Genomic DNA, 19257 nt, shown 5'->3' on the forward strand with positions numbered 1-19257 from the left:
GACATGCATGGTAGGTTGATTGGCATCTCTGGAAAATTGTCTGTAGTGTGTGTGTGTGTGTGTGTGTGTGAGTGAATGAGAGTGTGTGTGTGCCCTGCGATGGGTTGACACTCCGTCCAGGGTGTATCCTGCCTCGATGCCTGATGATGCCTGACATAGGCACAGGCTCCCCGTGACCTGAGGTAGTTCAAATAAGCGGTAGAAAATGAATGTTCAAATCAAATGTTGATTAATACTTCATTTTAAGCATATCTATAAATACCTCTGTTTATTATCATCATTGTTCAGAGAAGGATGACAATAATAACATGGCTTATACGCGTGCACTGTTTTTGCAGTGTTCGACGACATTTCTGACTAATGTTCTAATCAGAACTATTTATTTTCCTATTATAAACCAGAAGGATTTTGTCAAATCATCGTGTATGTGGTTTGATGACGGTTGTTGAAAAGCCAGTTTCTTCACTCCAACCGTGGCATTTTTGAGCTGTGTCCTTTACACCTTTAGAAAAGTCTGAAACTGTACCCGGTCATCAGCCTACTTAAGGTGCCAAGTGGGACCTCGTCTGAATGGATCTTTTTCATTCGCTCATTGTTCCTCTGTTTGTAAAGATCTGGGCCATAAACAGGATAGAGGAACAGTAGAAGGCACATCATTACAAGGATTTTTCTGAACTGAGACACAAAACCGTACCTCTACAAACTGTTAGTGAGAGCCATTCTCATTCAAGAGCGATAAACACTCTTACACAGGATTAACTTCAAACTCTGTCAACAGGAAGTGAGATAATAAATAGAGCTCCGCCTCAAAGTGTGCAAATATACTGTATGAAACCATGTGCAAATATTATAACATAAAAACTCCAGCTGTGTGTGTGTGTATGTATGTGAGAGAGAGAGAATTACATGAAGAATTATTTGACTTATTATGACTTGTTTACATACTGTATACTGATCCTTCTCTTTTGCATGAGACAATTCAAAATGTAACTAGATTTGTAAAGTTCGTCGCGACAAACTTTGATGTTGGCTTTGACGATGCAAGTATTCGCAACGGATGGTGTTTTTTTGGAGGCAAGTGGACATAAGGGTTAGTGTTGCTTTTGGAGGCAAGTGGACGGAAAGCTAGGTTGCCAAAACATTTGGAGGTAAGCGGAGACAAGCATGTGACCTCATCCAAATACTCCTGAGGAAGTTGCCCACATTGGGCTGATTGTTTTAATATGTCACTTGTCCATGTTGTGCTAATTTTTGATTTTCACGTGACATCACGTGACGTGAGCAGAATACACGTGAGGCAGTTCCCCTCATTGTGCTGAGTGTTTTGATATATCACATGCCCATGTTTTGCAATTTTTTAATTTTCACGTGACGTCACGTGACGTCATTAGAATACCCGTGAGGAAGTTCCCCTCATTGTTCCGAGTGTTTTGATATGTCACATTGTAAAAAGTTTTTTACACCAGTCGGTACACCAATTTAAACCTTTGTTCAGAGCATCACCCTAAAGGAGCTGGCCGAGTTTGGTGTAGATAGTTCGAAAGCTTGCCGAGTTATAAACCTCCAAAGTTTATAATGGGAGTTTTTAGGGGGAAAAAGGCCACTTTGAGACCCGGTACCGGAAGTACCGGTACTCAGATCGCTTAGAAAAGTAAAATAAAGAACATCCTGTGAGATTAGGCTCTTCAGTCTAGAACAGCTTGTAGATCAGAGAGGTCAGAGGTGAATGAGGACTGGTTCTGTAGAGATGACAGAAATTCTGTAGTAACAAAATGCTGAGCAGATGCAAAACCATACACACCAAGCCATACATTAAGGTGGAGGATGTAATACAACAGCAGGTTGGATTTTCAGCAAAAGAACAGGACTTTTGAGAATACCGAGCCTACAGAAACCGAATGCTGAGATCATTACTCATGTGAACATTAATAGAAATTCTTATTCACTGCACTGTTGACAACAGTGAGTAATGATCATTAGCTGATTGAAAAAAAAAACCTGCATGAAAATGACCAACATACAGTATGCAGTATGCTACATATACAGACACTAAGTGTTAATGTGGGTAATTACACATAACTCGAGGTATTTAAGGCTGAACCTGATGTTCAATAATCTGTAATAACGCACTATTGCACACACCGTCCGATTGCTGTTCCTGTCTGAATCAGATTGAAAACATTCAATTCAAGTTTATTTGTATAGCGCTTTTTACAATAGACATTGTCTCAAAGCAGCTTTACAGAACATAAACATAGAGCAGAAGGTAAACATAATTAATGAAAACATCAACACAAAACCATAAACAGGAAAGTCTACCGTAACCTCTCGGGACCCGAATGTCCTCATTTTCTCACAGCTTCATTGTCTATACGGTATATATTTATTGTACCAACCTTATACTGTATGAGGACTGTTAGGTATAATTCTTTTGTGAAACTGCTTCCTTGAAAACACTGATAACATTTATACTGTAGTTATCAGCTATGAATGAAGAGAAACCGTCAGTAGAAATTGTAATGTACACGACAGTAGCATACGGGTCTCAGGAGGTTAAGCCGTTTATCGTACTCTGCTGTACAGCACGCTCCCACCGAACCTCTCATACGGTACAGCTCAACGTGACACACCATCTATCATCGGTACACGGAAGACGTGTGTGTAAGTCATGAGTCTTCTCTGTCCTGGCACCCGGGTAGTGGAATAATCTCACTACTGTCTCCAAATGAAGGCCAAAGACCAAACTCTATATCAAACACTTGAACTAGCTTGAACTTTGTCTTATGTAATCTATGCTTGTGTTCTGCTTTCTTTTCATTCTGCACAAACCTGCTCAAAACAATATTTTGGCAGATTTTACTTTTAGTCCCAGACTTGCTGAGCTACTGTAGCATGAGAAACTTCTTCTTGTTTGTTTATTTGCAATATCAACAACCACGATCGGATAAATACATCACATGACCGCTTTAAATAACGGCTTGTCTCACGCTGTCACACCGGTGAGGTAAAAAGTTCAGGTCTGCTGTTCTGTTCTCGGGTAAATATTGTTATCTTTCACGCCTCCATCATGTTTTTTGAACAGCCGCTCGAAGGTATCCGTCTTCCGCTAATTTTTCAGCGTCATGTCTTTTCGCATGTCCTCGCTATTTGCTATACAGTATGTTCGGTGTTTTGCTGTCTGACTCTAACTCCGAGCAGTTTTTGTTAACTGCTGCTATGTCATGGTTCTGATTTTGAGGCACAAAGGCGCTGTGAAAACTTTTAGAGCAGTGCTTCAGTACCTCGGGTCTTTGCCTTCAAAATATCGTTAAATGTGCCCTTCCACACAAAACCGTTTTTACTTGTATTTCTTGACATGTGTTAGGTCCATATGTGTTTGTGTTGTGTCTGGAATGTGAAAATGAACTGTTATCTCCCCGGTCAGCTCTAGCCACTGAAAAGAAATAAGCGGAGAAATCAGGTCAATTAGAAAAGCTGCTCAGAGTGACGTAGAATTGATGGAGCTCATTACTATTCATGAGCTCTCCCACTTGAGACCACGCCCACAGAATTCGTGTAGCTCAGTGAGTTTCCTATACAGCAAGGATGGCTGGACGTCAATATACCCGAAGAAGCCATTCTGCCGTAATTCCAGGTGATTGTAAAAAGGGTTCCTCTATCCTAGGCTACTTATTTCGCTGGGTGAATGAATAGTCATGCTCTCGTATCCTAGCGGTTAGCCAATCGGGGCCAAGCAGCATAGCTCATTTGAATATTCATGAGAACTGGCGCAAATCGAGTTGTCTTCCTGCAGGCTTTCTATACCACACTAGAATGGATTGAAACAAGGTAACCAAGGCATTTTTTCCACAAAAAAACGTTACAGAGTCCATGGTAAACTTCAGACATTACCACAAAAGTAATGAAATACGTGTGGCAGGGCACCTTTAATCTTTGGTGGATTGCTGAAGTCCTGAGTAGTTAGTGGTGGGACGTTGAATCGTGCTTTCGATCGTTAAGGCTTAAGAGATGAAGTGAATATCGACTCAACACCTTCCAGTACAGGTTCAAAGATGTTTCGATCGATTAATTGGGAAAGGAAATAATCCTCATCTTAGTGTTCTTGAATAACTGTAGCAGTGTGTACTGTATGAGGATATTATCACTGTGTTTTTGTGTCATTTGGTGCACCTGGTCTTGGTCATTTGTACAATAATATAATGGACCGGAGTAATTGGAGTCAGGAGATCAGATCAGAAGTCCTCTCTGTGTTGCTCATAGCAACCTTTCATTCAACCTTATTTCATGTTATAATAATTATTTTAAAAAAATGCATCCGAAAGCCAGATTCTTTTAACCTGACCTTAGCACTAATGCCTTTTTATACCGGTTGTCTTTTATGAATTTTAAATCAAATGTTGCAGTCGTGACATTCTGGACCTTCCTGTTGCAGTCGTTACTTGAGTAGCTCTACCGATGTCCAGTTGTTTATATAATACTGTATGTCTAATAGAGAAAGCTGTCATCTGGAGAGCAAGAACGTGCACAGCAGCATGTCTGCAGCGGACATTCTGGGAAAGCTTTTACAGGATGCCGGGGTCCGAACAGAGGCTTCTGACCTCTCCCAAGAGAGGAAGTAGCCTGGAAACTTACCGGTGCAAATCTGTTTACGGCTCATTTCAGAGGAAATGGTTTGTGACATCGGTTATCTTACATCATGTGCTTTAGGCTCACATGCTGCAGCGACAAAAAGGGCAACAACTGCTCATTTCTATACAAAATATTGTGCTGTATTCAAATGGCTCTTGATGGGAAAAGAATAATATCGGCGTTTTATATTCAGTCGAGACACATTTCTGTCAAAGACAAACGCGACGTGCTTAACGGCGTGCGTTACGATCGTACAAAAACCGCCGTATATCAGTCATTTCTCAGCTGACGTTTATACAGGATAAGAATGATTAAAAGGTCTATAATGGAAGCTGTATGAGATTTTTCCATCCTTGTGGGTTTGTTATCATTGGAAGAAAACAGAGCACTCATTTGTCCTTTTCTATCATAAATACGAGCACCACCGCTGCAGCAGTGTCACAAATAATTGTGCCATTCTGCTGCAGGAAATTGCACAGCATGAGTCATTTGAAACACTCAGTAATATATTTGATGCAGGGTTCAGTAGTAATTGAAATGATTTAATAACAACACAGACGCAAGCATACGCTAGAGTTGTTTGTTTTCAAATATGCAGCGCAGAAAGAAATAGAAAAAACATGAAGGACAGATGGCTTTAGGAGAGAACCAGATAAATTTCAGCAACAAGATTAGCGTATGGTAAAGCTAGACCATTTCACACTGGAGAGATTTCTCTATTTTTTTTTATTTTTTTTTTATTGCTAATGGAGCAGCGTTTATGGTAATACTGGGATGTATTGATGGTACAGAGCTGATATGGTTGAATGGTTGAAGGACTATAGCTTGAATTTTTAGTTATATACAGTGTTAATCAAACTGACAGAGCAATTTATAAACAGTTTAAATGTGGTTCATCTTCATGGGGCAATATCTGAAGCGATATTAGCTGTGAGTATCACAATACTGTAGCAATGTTCTAATAGCATGTACAAAGTAACCGAGGACACAACAGAAACCTTTACAGTACGTCGTGGAAAACACACTGATCGAAAATTACAGAACAGTTACCACTGTAAGAGGAAAAATGAGTAGGAAGTGTCAAAGCCCGTGCTCTAAATGACTTCAGCACATCACTAGGTTCTCACACTGTGTGGTAATTGTATTGGTTTCTTGGAAATTATTTTGTTGCCAAAGAAATTTCTAGAGGTTTTTGATCGGGGTTAGATCAGGACTCTGGCCATTTCATTATTTCAGTTTTCTCAGCTTGAAGGAACTGCTTTCCCCTGTTGCGGTGTGCCCGATGTGAGGGCATTGTCTTGCAGGAAAATTTCAGGGTTGATCGCAGACACATTCAAGGAAAGAAACGCTTGATGCTTGATTTGTGCTGACTCATCTCGTGCTGCAAAAAAATCCCCCAAACTATGACAATTTCAGCACGTTGTGTGCACAGAGCAGAACCGGTCCAAAGTTCACTAGTGATCAGAGCAAGCTTTAATTATTTAGCTTCAACGGGAAACATTATGTTGGGCATCAAACTGGGGAGAGACCAAACCCAAAGTGTGTAAAGAAGGCAGATGGTTCTTTTAGTCCCAGAACATCTGAACTAGCATGAGGATGTGTCTGTAATTTTCTTGCTGTGAATTCAAATGATATATTAATGTTGAGTAGCTTATAATGATCAAGGGGCAGCGTGTTGGTGCAGCAGATTGATTTGCTCCTGTTTTCCTTCCTGAGTTCAGATTCCTCTCTGTGGAGTTTCATATGTTCTTTTTGTCTCCACATGGGTTTCCTCACATGCTTTCTGGTTTTCCAACCTCACCAATGCCTAAATTACCCTTGGTATGAATGGGCTGCCATGTAATCGAGAGTATGCGTGTGTTCCTGAGATCCACCACTTTTCTGTCCAAGATAAAGTAGTTTCTGAAGATGGATGAAGACTGAGGAGTTCTTCTTCTTCTTCTTTCGGCTTTTCCCTTCAGGGGTCGCCACAGCGAATCATCTCTCTCCACCTATCCCTATCTTCTGCATCCTTAACACTTGCACCCACTAGCTTCAAATCCTCATTAATTACATCCATATACCTCCTCTTCGGCCTTCCTCTTTGCCTGGCAGCTCCATGTCCAACATTCTCCTACCGATATACTCACTGTCCCTCCTCTGAACATGTCCAAACCAGGTCCATCCTACAGTATGCATGGATCATACTTCAAAACCAAAGTCACTTGGTTCAGGACTGAAGAGATGACGTGAGCATCTACTCTACAGATTTGCGCTCCAGTACAAGTCTGTTACAAGTTTGAAAAAGTTTCAATTGAATCATCGGAGAAGGAACAGACCATCTCATCCTGGTGCTCTTGTATGAGGATATTATCATAGTGGAACACAGGAACATAATCAGGAACGTGTTTGTCTTATAGGCTTCACACACACTTGGTCATTTATATCGTATTTCTCTGGCTGGTTTACAATTCATGCAAAGCAGTCGTTGGAGTTAACGATTTCCACAAGATGGCTGCCCATACCTTTATGAAAGCCACACAGTTGGCAGCAGTCATTGAGGGATGAAAGCACCCTTGGCCCAATGAATATATAAATCCATCCAGATGTAGGAAATGTGCTGGAAGTTAAAGTTGTCAGACCATATTACCTTTTCCCCAGGTTTTGTTCTCATTACAGCAAGTTATTTGGCTTCGTACGTTGGTCTTTGATGCAAAAGACAGCCGGAGTTTTTCAAGCTCATGACCTCAGACAAGTGCTCATGCAAACCTCTGCTTATTTTATTCAGCTATTTAGTATTTGTGATATTTGAACACTGTACGTCTCTACTGATGCCGTTCGTCATGTCCGATACGCTGCCGGTTGTTCTGGTACAGATACACCTGTATCACGATTTCATTTTGTATTTTCATTTTGCTTTTAAAGCTGATGCGTGCTGTTAGGTGGCAGTCATCCTGATACTGGATAAATCATCTGTGCAGCTGTTTGTTATTGTCTTTTTGTCATTTAGTCTCAGAGTCTTTCTTCTTGACGTCAACAGTCCAGAGTAATGGAGAGAGTGGGAAAGAGGTAAAGAAGCGAGTGCAGGCAGGTTGGAGTGGGTGGAGAAAGGTGTCAGGAGTGCTGTGTGATAGGAAAATATCAGCGAGAATCAAGGGGAAGGTTTATAGGACAGTGGTGAGACCGGCCATGCTGTATGGTTTAGAGACAGTGTCACCGAAGAAGAGACAGGAGTCAGAGCTAGAGGTAGCCGAGCTGAAGATGTTGATGTTCTCTTTGGGAGTGACGAGATTGGACAGGATTAGGAACGGGTACATCAGAGGGACAGCTCATGTTGGACGTTTGGGGGACAAAGTTAGGAGGCCAGATTAAGATGGTTTGGACATGTTCAGAGGAGGGACAGTGAGTATATCGGTAGGAGAATGTTGGACATGGAGCTGCCAGGCAGGAGGCAAAGAGGAAGGCCAAAGAGGAGGTATATGGATGTAATTAATGAGGATTTGAAGCTAGTGGGTGCAAGTGTTTGGGATGCAGAAGATAGGGATAGGTGGAGAGAGATGATTCGCTGTGGCGACCCCTGAAGCGAAAAGCCGAAAGAAGAAGAAGAAGAAGAAGAAGAAGAAGAAGAAGAAGAAGTCTCAGAGTCTTTCTTCATGTAGCGTTTGTGTTAACATGTGAGTTGTGTGCGTGCATGTGTGCGTGCATGTGTGTGTGTGTGCGTGCATGTGTGTGTGTGTGTGTGTGTGTGTGTGTGTGTGTGTGTGTGTGTGTGTGTGTGTGTGTGTATAGCCCCTCAGTTTTCTTTCTTTCTTTCTTTCTTTCTTTCTTTCTTTCTTTCTTTCTTTCTTTCTTTCTTTCTTTCTTTCCTCCTTTCTTCCTTTCAATCTACACAACTGCAGCTTTGATTTTAAAATGTAGCGGTTGTTTATGAAAGCTACGCTTAGATTTCACTGTATAATAATCCTCAGAGGGACAGTAATACAACGTGTGTGTGTGAGAAAGAGAGGCAGACGGCAGGGAATATCTGCAGTGTATCTTCAGTAAATATATAAATATAGGTAAAAAAATTCAACCTGAAAAACAGACAGCAATCGCGTTAAAAGACGGACGAATAATAACTGTAATAATCGCAGCCGTATAACTGGCAGATCCTTTTTCTCTGTTCGGAAACGTGGTGATTTCCATTGCTAATGGACCACAGATTGTCATGGCCTTGATTCAGTGAACCTGTTCAATCATCATTGTAAACTTCACTCCACTCTACGTTGTGTGAGCCACTAATTGCTCCAGCTCTGTTGATTAGCAGACATGTATTCGCGTAATATAATTAGATCAGACCTGCATGTAAAATAGAGAAAAAGCTGGAGTTAATTACTTCCCACAGGGTCCGTGATGGCGTGAAGCGAGCAACGAAAAGTCCTGAGTCCTCTTTATATAACGGGCAGTTCACCGGCCCCTGCGCGCTAATCTGTTATAAAGGGATTGATTTGCTCATTTTGCAAAAGCTTTAATCCTCAGCAGTTTGCAGATGAAGTAGAATTCGGGAGGATTAAGGGCTTTTTGCTCGTGATTTCTCCAGAAGTGTCTCTCTGATAATACTAGACCACAACGATGTGGCCAGTCCCACTGATTTCACATAGAACCACATTAAATATCCTTCTTTTACAAATATTTGTGTTTTTTCTGTAATGATTCTGATGCTAGTCAGCACTCTGATGTCACAGGGACATTGTTATGCAATGTAACGTGTTTAATAGGATAGAAACAAATTCAGTTATCTCAAACATAAGGGATAACGATCTGGTTTTGCGGCTACCTCCTAAAAACAAAGGAGCTTCTTTTCTCGGTCAATATTTTTTTACGGTGACCTTCAAGCTGATGAAAAATCCGACGTTGGATTTGCACCGAAGGAGGCGGTTAAGACAGAGACTCGGCTCAGCTAGTTAGCGACGTATGAGATTACAAGCACACTGTCAATGATGGCGGTATTAACATGAAAGTTAAAGCTTTAGACCTTTATCTGTTTGACAAGAGAGAATAAATGAGGACGGAAGAGACAGACCGGACAGATTTAAGGACGAAAATGCTGCTGCATCGTATTAACCAAAGGGAATATAGACCAATGTCTAGCTCACAGTGTACACCCACTCTCTCATGGCTTAGCAAGCTTCGATGTGATGTTGAAACCCAAATGCAATGACCCAGACAGTCAGCAAGGACTACACACACACACACACACACACACACACACACACACACACACACACACACACACACACACACACACACACACACACACACATAGATAAAGAGCTTCCCAAGGCTCCCTAAAGATGAGTCATACCCAGGAAGTTTTTCTTTGCCTGATTGTTAAAAATAACAGATTACTTCCAGCCATAAAGTCAGAGGCTGATCAGTTTATTATTGCTTTGTTTATTAAACACAATTTGCATTAATATAACACTGTATATTCTTTGTACCTTCTTTGTGGTCATCTGAAAGGTTGAGGCATTGGGAACCAAAACACATGATTAAAGCTCAGTATCGTTTTCTTTTTAAAGCATGATGTAGCACGATACCCGAACCCTGTGTCATATTATGAATAATGTCATTTCTAAATTCATATAGAGTCTGACAATTGGGTATTGATTAGGAGGTTGCTGTCCTCAAACACCACATGTAGTGGCGTCTTCTCTTGAATGTGGCTGGTAAATCTCCAGCATTAAAAACAATAAGAATCTATGATATAAAATCAGTAAGGTTTTTTTTATTAAGTGGTTTATGTCAGTCAGTGTAATATTTCATGGCATATCCAGCCTGTATGACAACACACGGTATATTAATAGTTTTTTAGGGCAAGGTTGTTATGAAAAATGATGCGTCACACAGAGATGCTCGTTCTCTCCACCTCAGCGGCGGAGTCATTTAACTCATAGAAGCTGTGAAAGGCGAGTAACAATGCTGCCTCATGTATAAAAAACACTCCTGCAGTCTGTATAAGAGCACCGGAGCCCTTTCAGGGGCGGTCGGGCACATGACAGGGCCGTAAGAGAACAGGACACTGTGATAAATCAGCCAGGCTGTAGCTCATGCACGACACACATAATAGGAAACACCGTATAGCGTCAGGAATGGCACGGAGCTGTGGCTTTGCCTTTCTGTAGTAGCGACTAAAGAAGTGATATCAGGATTTCAAAAGGATAGATAGGATCAGAGACAGAAAGTTAGAGGAAGAAAGTTCAGAAAGATCAGAGAGAGAGAGAGAGAGAGAGAGAGAGAGAGAGAGAGAGAGACTTTGTTCTGGACCTAGCTGAGATGTTCCTTATCATTTAGACGTATTTTGCTGGAAAGGACATTAATGAAAAAGTAAGAGGAAATGGCTGAGACAGAAGCACACAGAGGGATATACCTTTTTTTCTGATAAAAAAGATCATGGATTTGGGATATATCTGAAATTAAGTAATAATTAGATACTGTGATGGATATTTTAGCTGCAATAAAGAGATAAGTCTTCATGTACACTGTGCTAGCTAACTAGCCAGAGTGAAGGCTAGCACATGCTTCGTCTTCCTTCTATCTTTTCAAACTGCATCACAAGGAGGTGTGATACAATCCGAGGAAAGTGCTGTCTGCCCTCTTCCGCATACAGGAGCTTACAGATGCTATGATTGGCTGGGCTCACTGTGATTGACAGGATGGATGAGAGAGAGACTTCTCTAGGTTCCTGATGTGACATCGTATGGATTGAGTTTTGTCAGGGAAATGTTTTTCTTTTCCACCACTGGTGAGCCCAAGTCTTTATGTTTCTCATGATTTACACTGTACAGTATGTACACAACCCGCGGGATGGAAAACTGTACTTGACCATGTGAGAACCTTGGAGTTCACTTTCCCCAGGCCAAAATAGTACCACAGTGCCACATAAAAGTACTAACGCTGGTTAACTGTGGTGTTTGGTTACTTTGTTTTACTCCTTTGCTGATTCACTGATTTACTCTGTACAGTATATGAATCGAATATATTCTCAGAACAATAAGGAAGATTGTGATTTTAATTTAAAAGCTCCTTTTAACAATGCACAATAAAACTGAGTATTGTAAACAAAATGTCATTATAGGTTCATTAATAAATGTTTAATTTGGTTAAATAAACAAAGTGTCTTAGCTGGGGAAAACGATCAAAGGAAGCACTATAGTCCTATTCGGACTGGATTAGTTCTACGTGGGGACGTGGGGGTAAAGTAATTATTACCAGAGCTTCTCTGTGATTTTAGTCCCGTCCTAATGCGCCATCTCGGTAATCATTACGGACAATGTCAGTAAAGATTACGGCAACTTTTACCTTCTGTAAAAAGGTCCGAAAAAGTTACCTCAGGTAATACTAATCCCGTCCAAATCGACCCGCTGTAAATATGTACGGTAAAATTCCGTCATTTCCTGTTTAAAAGTAGTTTTTGGCGCGTTTTTCAAGCATGGAGGCGCCATGTTGTCTGTTTGTGCACGTGATAACAGGAAGCGACGTCAAACGCACATGACGACAAGGAGGTTACTGTAGTGCGTATAGCGAGTTACCCCTCCCACTTCTGCTAGTTTTACTGAGATGTCTTGTCCCGTGCGAATTGGCCAATTGATATTAAAGACGTCCTGAGGTAAAATTGCATTACTCCACGTCCCCACGTTAAACTAGTCCCATCCGAATAGTGCTTATGAGAAGTAATAGGCAAGAGCTCCAAACTCAGGCTAAAATGACCGGTTTCCTGCAGCGCTGTTCGAAAGCTACTGAAGATGTGTTATTGTGTGGTTGTGTAACACTATAAGATACTAAGCTATCAGACTTCTCAAGTGCAGGTCTTGCATGGAGGATCTCCATGAGAGAACATGATCATGTGACCAGCGTACTGTATTTATCCCAATGCACAGATCTTCGGTGCTCAAACAGAACAATTTATTTAGATACTAATTTGTGTAGCGTGTGTGAAATTACATATTGTGTGAAATATTCATCACAAAGCATAGTGCCACGATGCTGACTTACACCCTTAATACTTTTTTTGTTCATATTTCCGAGTACAATGTCAAAAGACATTTAGATGTGTACATTTTATATATATATATATATATATATATATATATATATATATAGATATAGATATAGATATAGATATAGATATAGATATATATAGATAGATAGATATATTTAGTGAAAGCATATTAAGTAACATCAGATTTGAACAAACAATCATTATATTGCTGATAAATATCATTGCCTTGCTAAATCGTGAGACGTATCTAAAAGCAGGCTTTTGATGACGGTCAGTGCTTCGCTTCAGTCTGGCATGGGTACAGTGTAATTCAGGATAAGAGGTCATTCTCAGTGGCTGTAATTCAACTTTCGACTCACTTTCCCTCTCTACCTTGCCATTAATGTCTCTTGAACCCACGCACAGCTTGTGCAATATGACACGTCGAACGATTTTAATATCCTGCACGCTGGCTCCTTTCACTGACACTTATTGATTGTAATACCGCACTCTGCTTGATTGCATGCAGCTATTGAAGAAATCATATTCACTTTAGTCGCTGTTTTTTCCTTCTCTATTTTTCTTCAGCATTGGTGGTGAGGCTCCTGACCAACCGTTTCATCTGGGAGTATGACCCCACGCTAGGTAAGAACACCATTACACTGAGAGCACTCGTGCTGCGGAGGCTCTCAAGGGCTTTTTTGTCTCTTTGAAACATTGTCACATATACACTCGGTAACCTTTATATCTCATGAATATGGTGATTTAAGCAGGGAAGCAGAAGATTTGGTGTTCATGTGCATGTTACAGGTAAAACTTTTTTGGGTAGAGATTTATTATTGGATTTTATGCCTACGCATCCATTCACATTGTAATCACTCACACTAAAAGGTGTTTAATATAAGAATTCATCAAAGCAAAGCAATCAAATCAAATCAATTGATTGGCCTTAACAGCTCAGTAAATGCCTGTACGCAGCTACATGAAATAGAGATTTGGAATAATAATAACACAACTAGAATGTACATTTCCTGAAGAAAATGTGAATGGTGCCTGCACGTGGCAAGTTCCCCTCATCGTGCTGAGTGTTTTAATACATGACATGTCCATGTTGTGCTTACGTTTTGATTTCGCTTATTTTGGGGGCGGGGCTACACGTGACATCAGTTCCCCTCATCGGGCTGAGTGTTTTGATATACAGTATGACATGTCTATGTTGTTGTGCTTATTTGGGGGGCGGGGCTACACGTGATGTCACATGAATACCCGGTGGGATGCCAATACTTTTGGACAAAAGTTGCTACTGAAAATAAAACTTCCAGAGTAAGGTCCTAAAGGAGCCGGTCGAGATCGGTGTAAATCACTCGAAAACTTGCCGAGTTATATACCTCCAAAATTTATAATGGAAGTCTATGGCGGAAAAAAGCCACTTTGAGCTTCCGTACCGGGAATTCCGGAATTCCGATCGCTTATAAAAGTCATAGCACACCTCTCCTCAATGAACCAGTCAATTTGACACCTCATTAATGGGACTAGGACAAAAGCTGCGGGACAAGTTACGCGCGAAAAAGTGTCCGGCACAATAACAAGAATGTTGCTTTGCAAGCACCATTAATAACATTCAAATTCATATTATTCAACCAGACAAAGTTTAGATGTTTAGACAAGACAAATCACACAGGCATAAAAAAAACAAAAAACAAAAAACACTTCTTATCATTGCTTGTTGTGTCACATTCGAATTTCTTGGAATGAGAATCTTCCTGTGACTCAAGGTAATGTTTATTTATTTATTACAGTAGCTGGCTTCCAGGCAATCTCAAGTCTCAAATCTCAAATCTTAAATATCATTTAAACAGTAATAGCCTTTTATATATACATGTGAGAGAGAGAGAGAGAGAGAGAGAGAGAGAGAGAGAGAGAGAGAGAGAGAGAGAGAGATTTTGCAAGTTTAGTTTATTTAGATTTGGAATTTAGATCAGTAACTATTATGGATAAAAGCATAGATGTGTGCAATTTTAATACAATATATGCATTATACTGTATGTTGTTGTAAAAAATCCATTTGTGGTACTGGTTGTTGTGCAGAAAAGACGAAGTTCTATGTAACGGGGTGTAAGAAGAATCTCCTCCTGATTATCTCCTGCTACAGAGATATGAGTCTGTTGTATGGATGGCTGAGGTGCTTCACTATCCTCCTGGCCTTGTTGTAGATAGACTGCAGGTTAGGGAGCTCAGTGTAGATGTTGTGCTCAGCTGAATCCACCACCCTCTGTAGAGCTTGTCATGCTGCATGCTGCTGTCATGCTTTCTGTCAGGCTGCTGTCAAAGTGAAGGGGCAAATGTTTTTCCTTTGCACTTCAGAGAGCAGTTTATGTCTCTCAAGCGTCTAAGGTGGTAAAGACGCTGATGAGATCCCTCACCTCGGTGTTGATGTGACAGGACCATAACAGATCCTGCGTGATCGGAACACCAAACTGTCCACTGTTTCCTCCGGGGTCACGTTAGCTCTTGTCCTGCTCTGTGCTCAAGTCCACTATAAACTCCTTTGTCTTGCTAACATTCAGGAGCAGGTTATTCTCCAGCCACAAGGGTTGTAATCACTTCCAGGTAGACCTACTTATTGTTGTCAGAGATCTGGCCCATCATTACAGTGGCAACAGCAAAGTTGACAGTAGTGGAAGAGTTGGAAGTGTCCACCTAGGTATAAGTGTAGTATTTAGTCCACACATCAAATGGTGGAGCACAAAGGATCTCGGGCTGTCACCAGATTGAACCAAGCCCTTCTGTAGAGTAGCTACAGTATAATTCAGCAAGTTTTAACACAGCCTTTATTAGCATGATATCTCAAGGACGAGTGCTTAGATGTTGGTAGGATTTATAGAACATCATGATCTATTTATTGAACATAAAGTTCACAATGACCATTTTGGAATCGATCCTCTAGTCAAGAGTCAAGTCCAGAGTCAAGTCAAGAAGCTTTTATTGTCATTTCAGCCATATATTGTTGCAGTACACAGTGAAATGAGGCAATGTTTCTCCCTGGTGCTACAGTACCTAACACAAAGACAGGGCTAAGGACTTAGTAAGTAGTCCTAGATACATAAAGTGTACATCTGTACAACCTGGTGTAAACAGTGCAGGACAAGACAAACAAGACAGTGCAAACAATAAATTCAAGACTATACACAAAAGACAATACACAAAAACAGCGCCGATCAGTGAAAATACTGTATGTTCAACAATATAACATGTGCAGAAATACTGGAATGAACACAGTATTATAGAAGCAGTTACATGAGATATTGTAAAGTATTGTGCAAAACAGCAAACGACTGAAACGTGAGACAACATGTGAGCAAAAACAGTGTGCAAAACAGCATGTAAACAGTTTGATGGAGATATATCGGAAGTGTGTGTATTTGGTGTAGGTCTGTGCAGTCCATACGGTTGATGTGCTTGTGTGTGTTGTGCTCAGTGCAGTTCAGTTTTTAAGGAGTCTGATGGTTTGTGGAAACAAACCGTTACACAATCTGGTCATGGAATGCTTCGGTACCTTTTTCCAGACGGCAGGAGGGTGAAGAGTGTGTGTGAGGGTTATGTGTGTGGGGTCATCCACAATGCTGTTGGCCTTGTGGATGCAGCGTGTTGTGTAAATGTCAATGATAGAGGGAAGAGAGAATCCAATGATCTTCTCAGCTGTCCTTACAATCCGCTGCAGGGTCTTGTGATCCGAGATGGTGCAGTTCCCAAACCAGACAGTGATGCAGCTGCTCAGAATGCTCTCAATTGTCCCTCTGTAAAAAGTTGGGGGGAGGAAGATGTGCCTTTCTAAGAAGCCTTTGTAAGAGGTAGAGACACTGCATGTGGTCTTTTGCATCAGTACAACATTTATCAGACTGTATATTTATAATCACACCCTCCAGTGTCACCCATACGAGGATTAAGGTTCCCCTTTGAGTCTGGTTCCTCTCAAGGTTTCTTCCTTCCATTCAAGGGACTTTTTCCTTGCCACTGCTGCCTGAGTCACAGACTTGCTCATTGGGGATAAATACAAACACACTTACATATATCTAATATTTATCTTGAATTTTGTATTATATTAATCTTTTTATGGGGGCACGGTGGCTTAGTGGTTAGCACGTTCACCTCACACCTTCAGGGTTGGGGGTTCGATTCCCGCCTCCGCCTTGTGTGTGTGGAGTTTGCATGTTCTCCCCGTGCCTCTGGGGTTTCCTCCGGGTACTCCGGTTTCCTCCCCCGGTCCAAAGACATGCATGGTAGGTTGATTGGCATCTCTGGAAAATTGTCCATAGTGTGTGTGTGTGTGTGTGTGAGTGAATGAGAGTGTGTGCCCTGTGATGGGTTGGCACTCCGTCCAGGGTGTATCCTGCCTTGATGCCCGATGACGCCTGAGATAGGCACAGGCTCCCCGTGACCCGAGAAGTTCAGATAAGCGGTAGAAGATGAATGAATGAATGAATAAATGAATAATCTTCATATTATTCTTTATAATAACCTTTTGTTCTATGTTTTTGTTCTGTAAAGCTGCTTTCAGACATTGTCAATTGTAAAAAGCGCTATACAAATAAACTTGAATTGAATTGAACAGGTTGTTGGCTCTACACCAGGCAGTTAGCTGTTGCACCTCCTATCTGTATGCTGACTTGAAGATATTCCTGAAGATATTCCTGTCAGTCCATTCAAAGCAGTCCTGAAAGCAGAGGTGGCTCCTGCTGGCCAGGTTTTCACCTGCTTCAGAACCGGTTTAGAGCCAAAGTCAAAATCACAGGTTTTTCTTCAATAACGTTCTGGCTTTTTGTCATACTGATACTTTCTCCTTTATGCTCTGGAACTCATGGAATTTTGGTGGTGTACGTTTGTCCGTTCGTCCCCGCGTCTGTCCGTCCATCCAGGAAGACTCAGGATCTCAAAAACAAGTTGTTTCAATATCTCAAGAATGCGGTGCTTAAACATGGTGTCGAATTTTATTTGTTCAAATTTGAAGGATCGTGAGCTCTGTTAGAAGATCCTCTGTCGTGGCTTTGTTGTGGCCAATAACGCACATTTATCTAAATTATAAACTCATAATTCACTTAAAAAAGAAGAAAAAAGACGGTTTAGAAAGAAAGAGATTGTTCCAGATGTTTATGGTTTATTATTATTATGCTTTATTTACCATCTCTGGTTGTATTACTGTGTATTAAGTGACCACATGGCTTATTTAAATGTCAAAAACAAAATGCTTGAAGACAAACGGACCGAGAAGCATGCATTTGTTCTTCTCTTTGAGTTCAAAACAGATTTTTCATCTGGTCCAGATCTGTGGCGCTGGTCTTATGTGATAAAATGAACTGCCACTATGAAACAAAACATCACTACTTATAATTTATAGCTAATGACTAACAGTGGTACATTTAGACACAAATTAGATAGCAATAAAACTCCATTAGCGATGACTCTTGTGCACAATTTCCGATATTTCAGAGATAAGGAAAATAACATAATTTAAACATAATTTGCTGTAAAGGGTTTTTTCCCCGTTTTTTTTCTTCTTCTTGCCTTTGTGCATCTCAGGAGGCTTTTAAATCAGCCAAAAATGATTGACAAATGTAAGTATATTGTATTTATCCAGTCATGGTTGTTGACAGCGGAGAAAACTAGTGTTTCAGAAGGTAAAAGTGTGAAACCTCAGTGTGGACAGTGTGAAACCTCAGATTATGAATATTCAGGGTTAATTGAATGAACATAACCCAGTATTGTGTTTATCTGGATTTTACAGTCAATCAGTTCATATTTGAAAAGCCCTAGACAGCTGTATGTGCTACACCAATGGTAATGGCTGGTGCTAGTGCTCGAAAACAAAAAACACAAGAAAAGAGAAATTAATTATTCTTAATGGAGCAAAAACGTCCTCTGACCTCTGGTGTACAAAAAAAACCAAAAACTTCCTGGGTCAGGGATGTTTATGGAGTAGCGATGAATGACAGCTGAGAAGCCCTATGAAGCTAGAAATGTTTTTTAGCATTTACTGCATTTAGCAGACAACGGGGGGCACGGTGGCTTAGTGGTTAGCACGTTCGCCTCACACCCCCAGGGCATGTTTTCCAAATACATGCATGGTAGGTTGATTGGCATCTCTGGAAAATTGTCCGTAGTGTGTGTGTGTGTGTGTGAGTGGATGAGAGTGTGTGTGCCCTGCGATGGGTTGGCACTCCGTCCAGGGTGTGTCCTGCCTCGATGCCCGATGATCCCTGAGATACATGTAGGCACAGGCTCCCCGTGACCCTTATCCAGAGTGACTTACATTTTTATTTCAGTTTATACAACTGAGTAATTGAGGGTTAAGGGCCTTGCTCAGGGGGCCCAGCAGTGGCAACTTGGTGGACCGGGGATTTGAACTCATGACTTTCCAATCAGTAGAACAAACCTTAACCACCTTTAACAACAACTTTAGTCACTGATGGACAGCTGCACTTAATGGAAGCTCAGTGAAAGCCATGTGACTCCATGTGATAGTGGAACAAGAGGCAAAGGAAACCTTCTCTTAATGCCGCCCCATTTAAACATAATCTAATACAGATATTTATTTTAATTTGCAGCAAAATAGTGTGTTGAGGAATTTCAGG

The 19257-nt window shown here is 40.9% G+C and overlaps 1 protein-coding gene across 2 annotated transcripts in view; it reads left to right on the forward strand.

Moving 5' to 3' along the window:
- rerg (RAS-like, estrogen-regulated, growth inhibitor) overlaps positions 1–19257 on the forward strand; it is a 45374-nt gene that overhangs the window by 22523 nt on the left and 3594 nt on the right. Inside the window, exon 3 of one of the 2 annotated variants that reach the window (XM_027153975.2) lies at positions 13217–13273. The exons of the other annotated variant lie outside the window; for it this stretch is intronic. Coding sequence (XP_027009776.1) covers positions 13217–13273 — 57 coding nt within the window. The remainder of the gene's footprint in view (positions 1–13216; positions 13274–19257) is intronic. 2 annotated transcript variants of the gene reach the window in all.

The sequence above is a fragment of the Tachysurus fulvidraco genome, chromosome 19 (genome assembly GCF_022655615.1).
Source record: "Tachysurus fulvidraco isolate hzauxx_2018 chromosome 19, HZAU_PFXX_2.0, whole genome shotgun sequence".
Classification (NCBI taxonomy): Eukaryota; Metazoa; Chordata; class Actinopteri; order Siluriformes; family Bagridae; genus Tachysurus; species Tachysurus fulvidraco.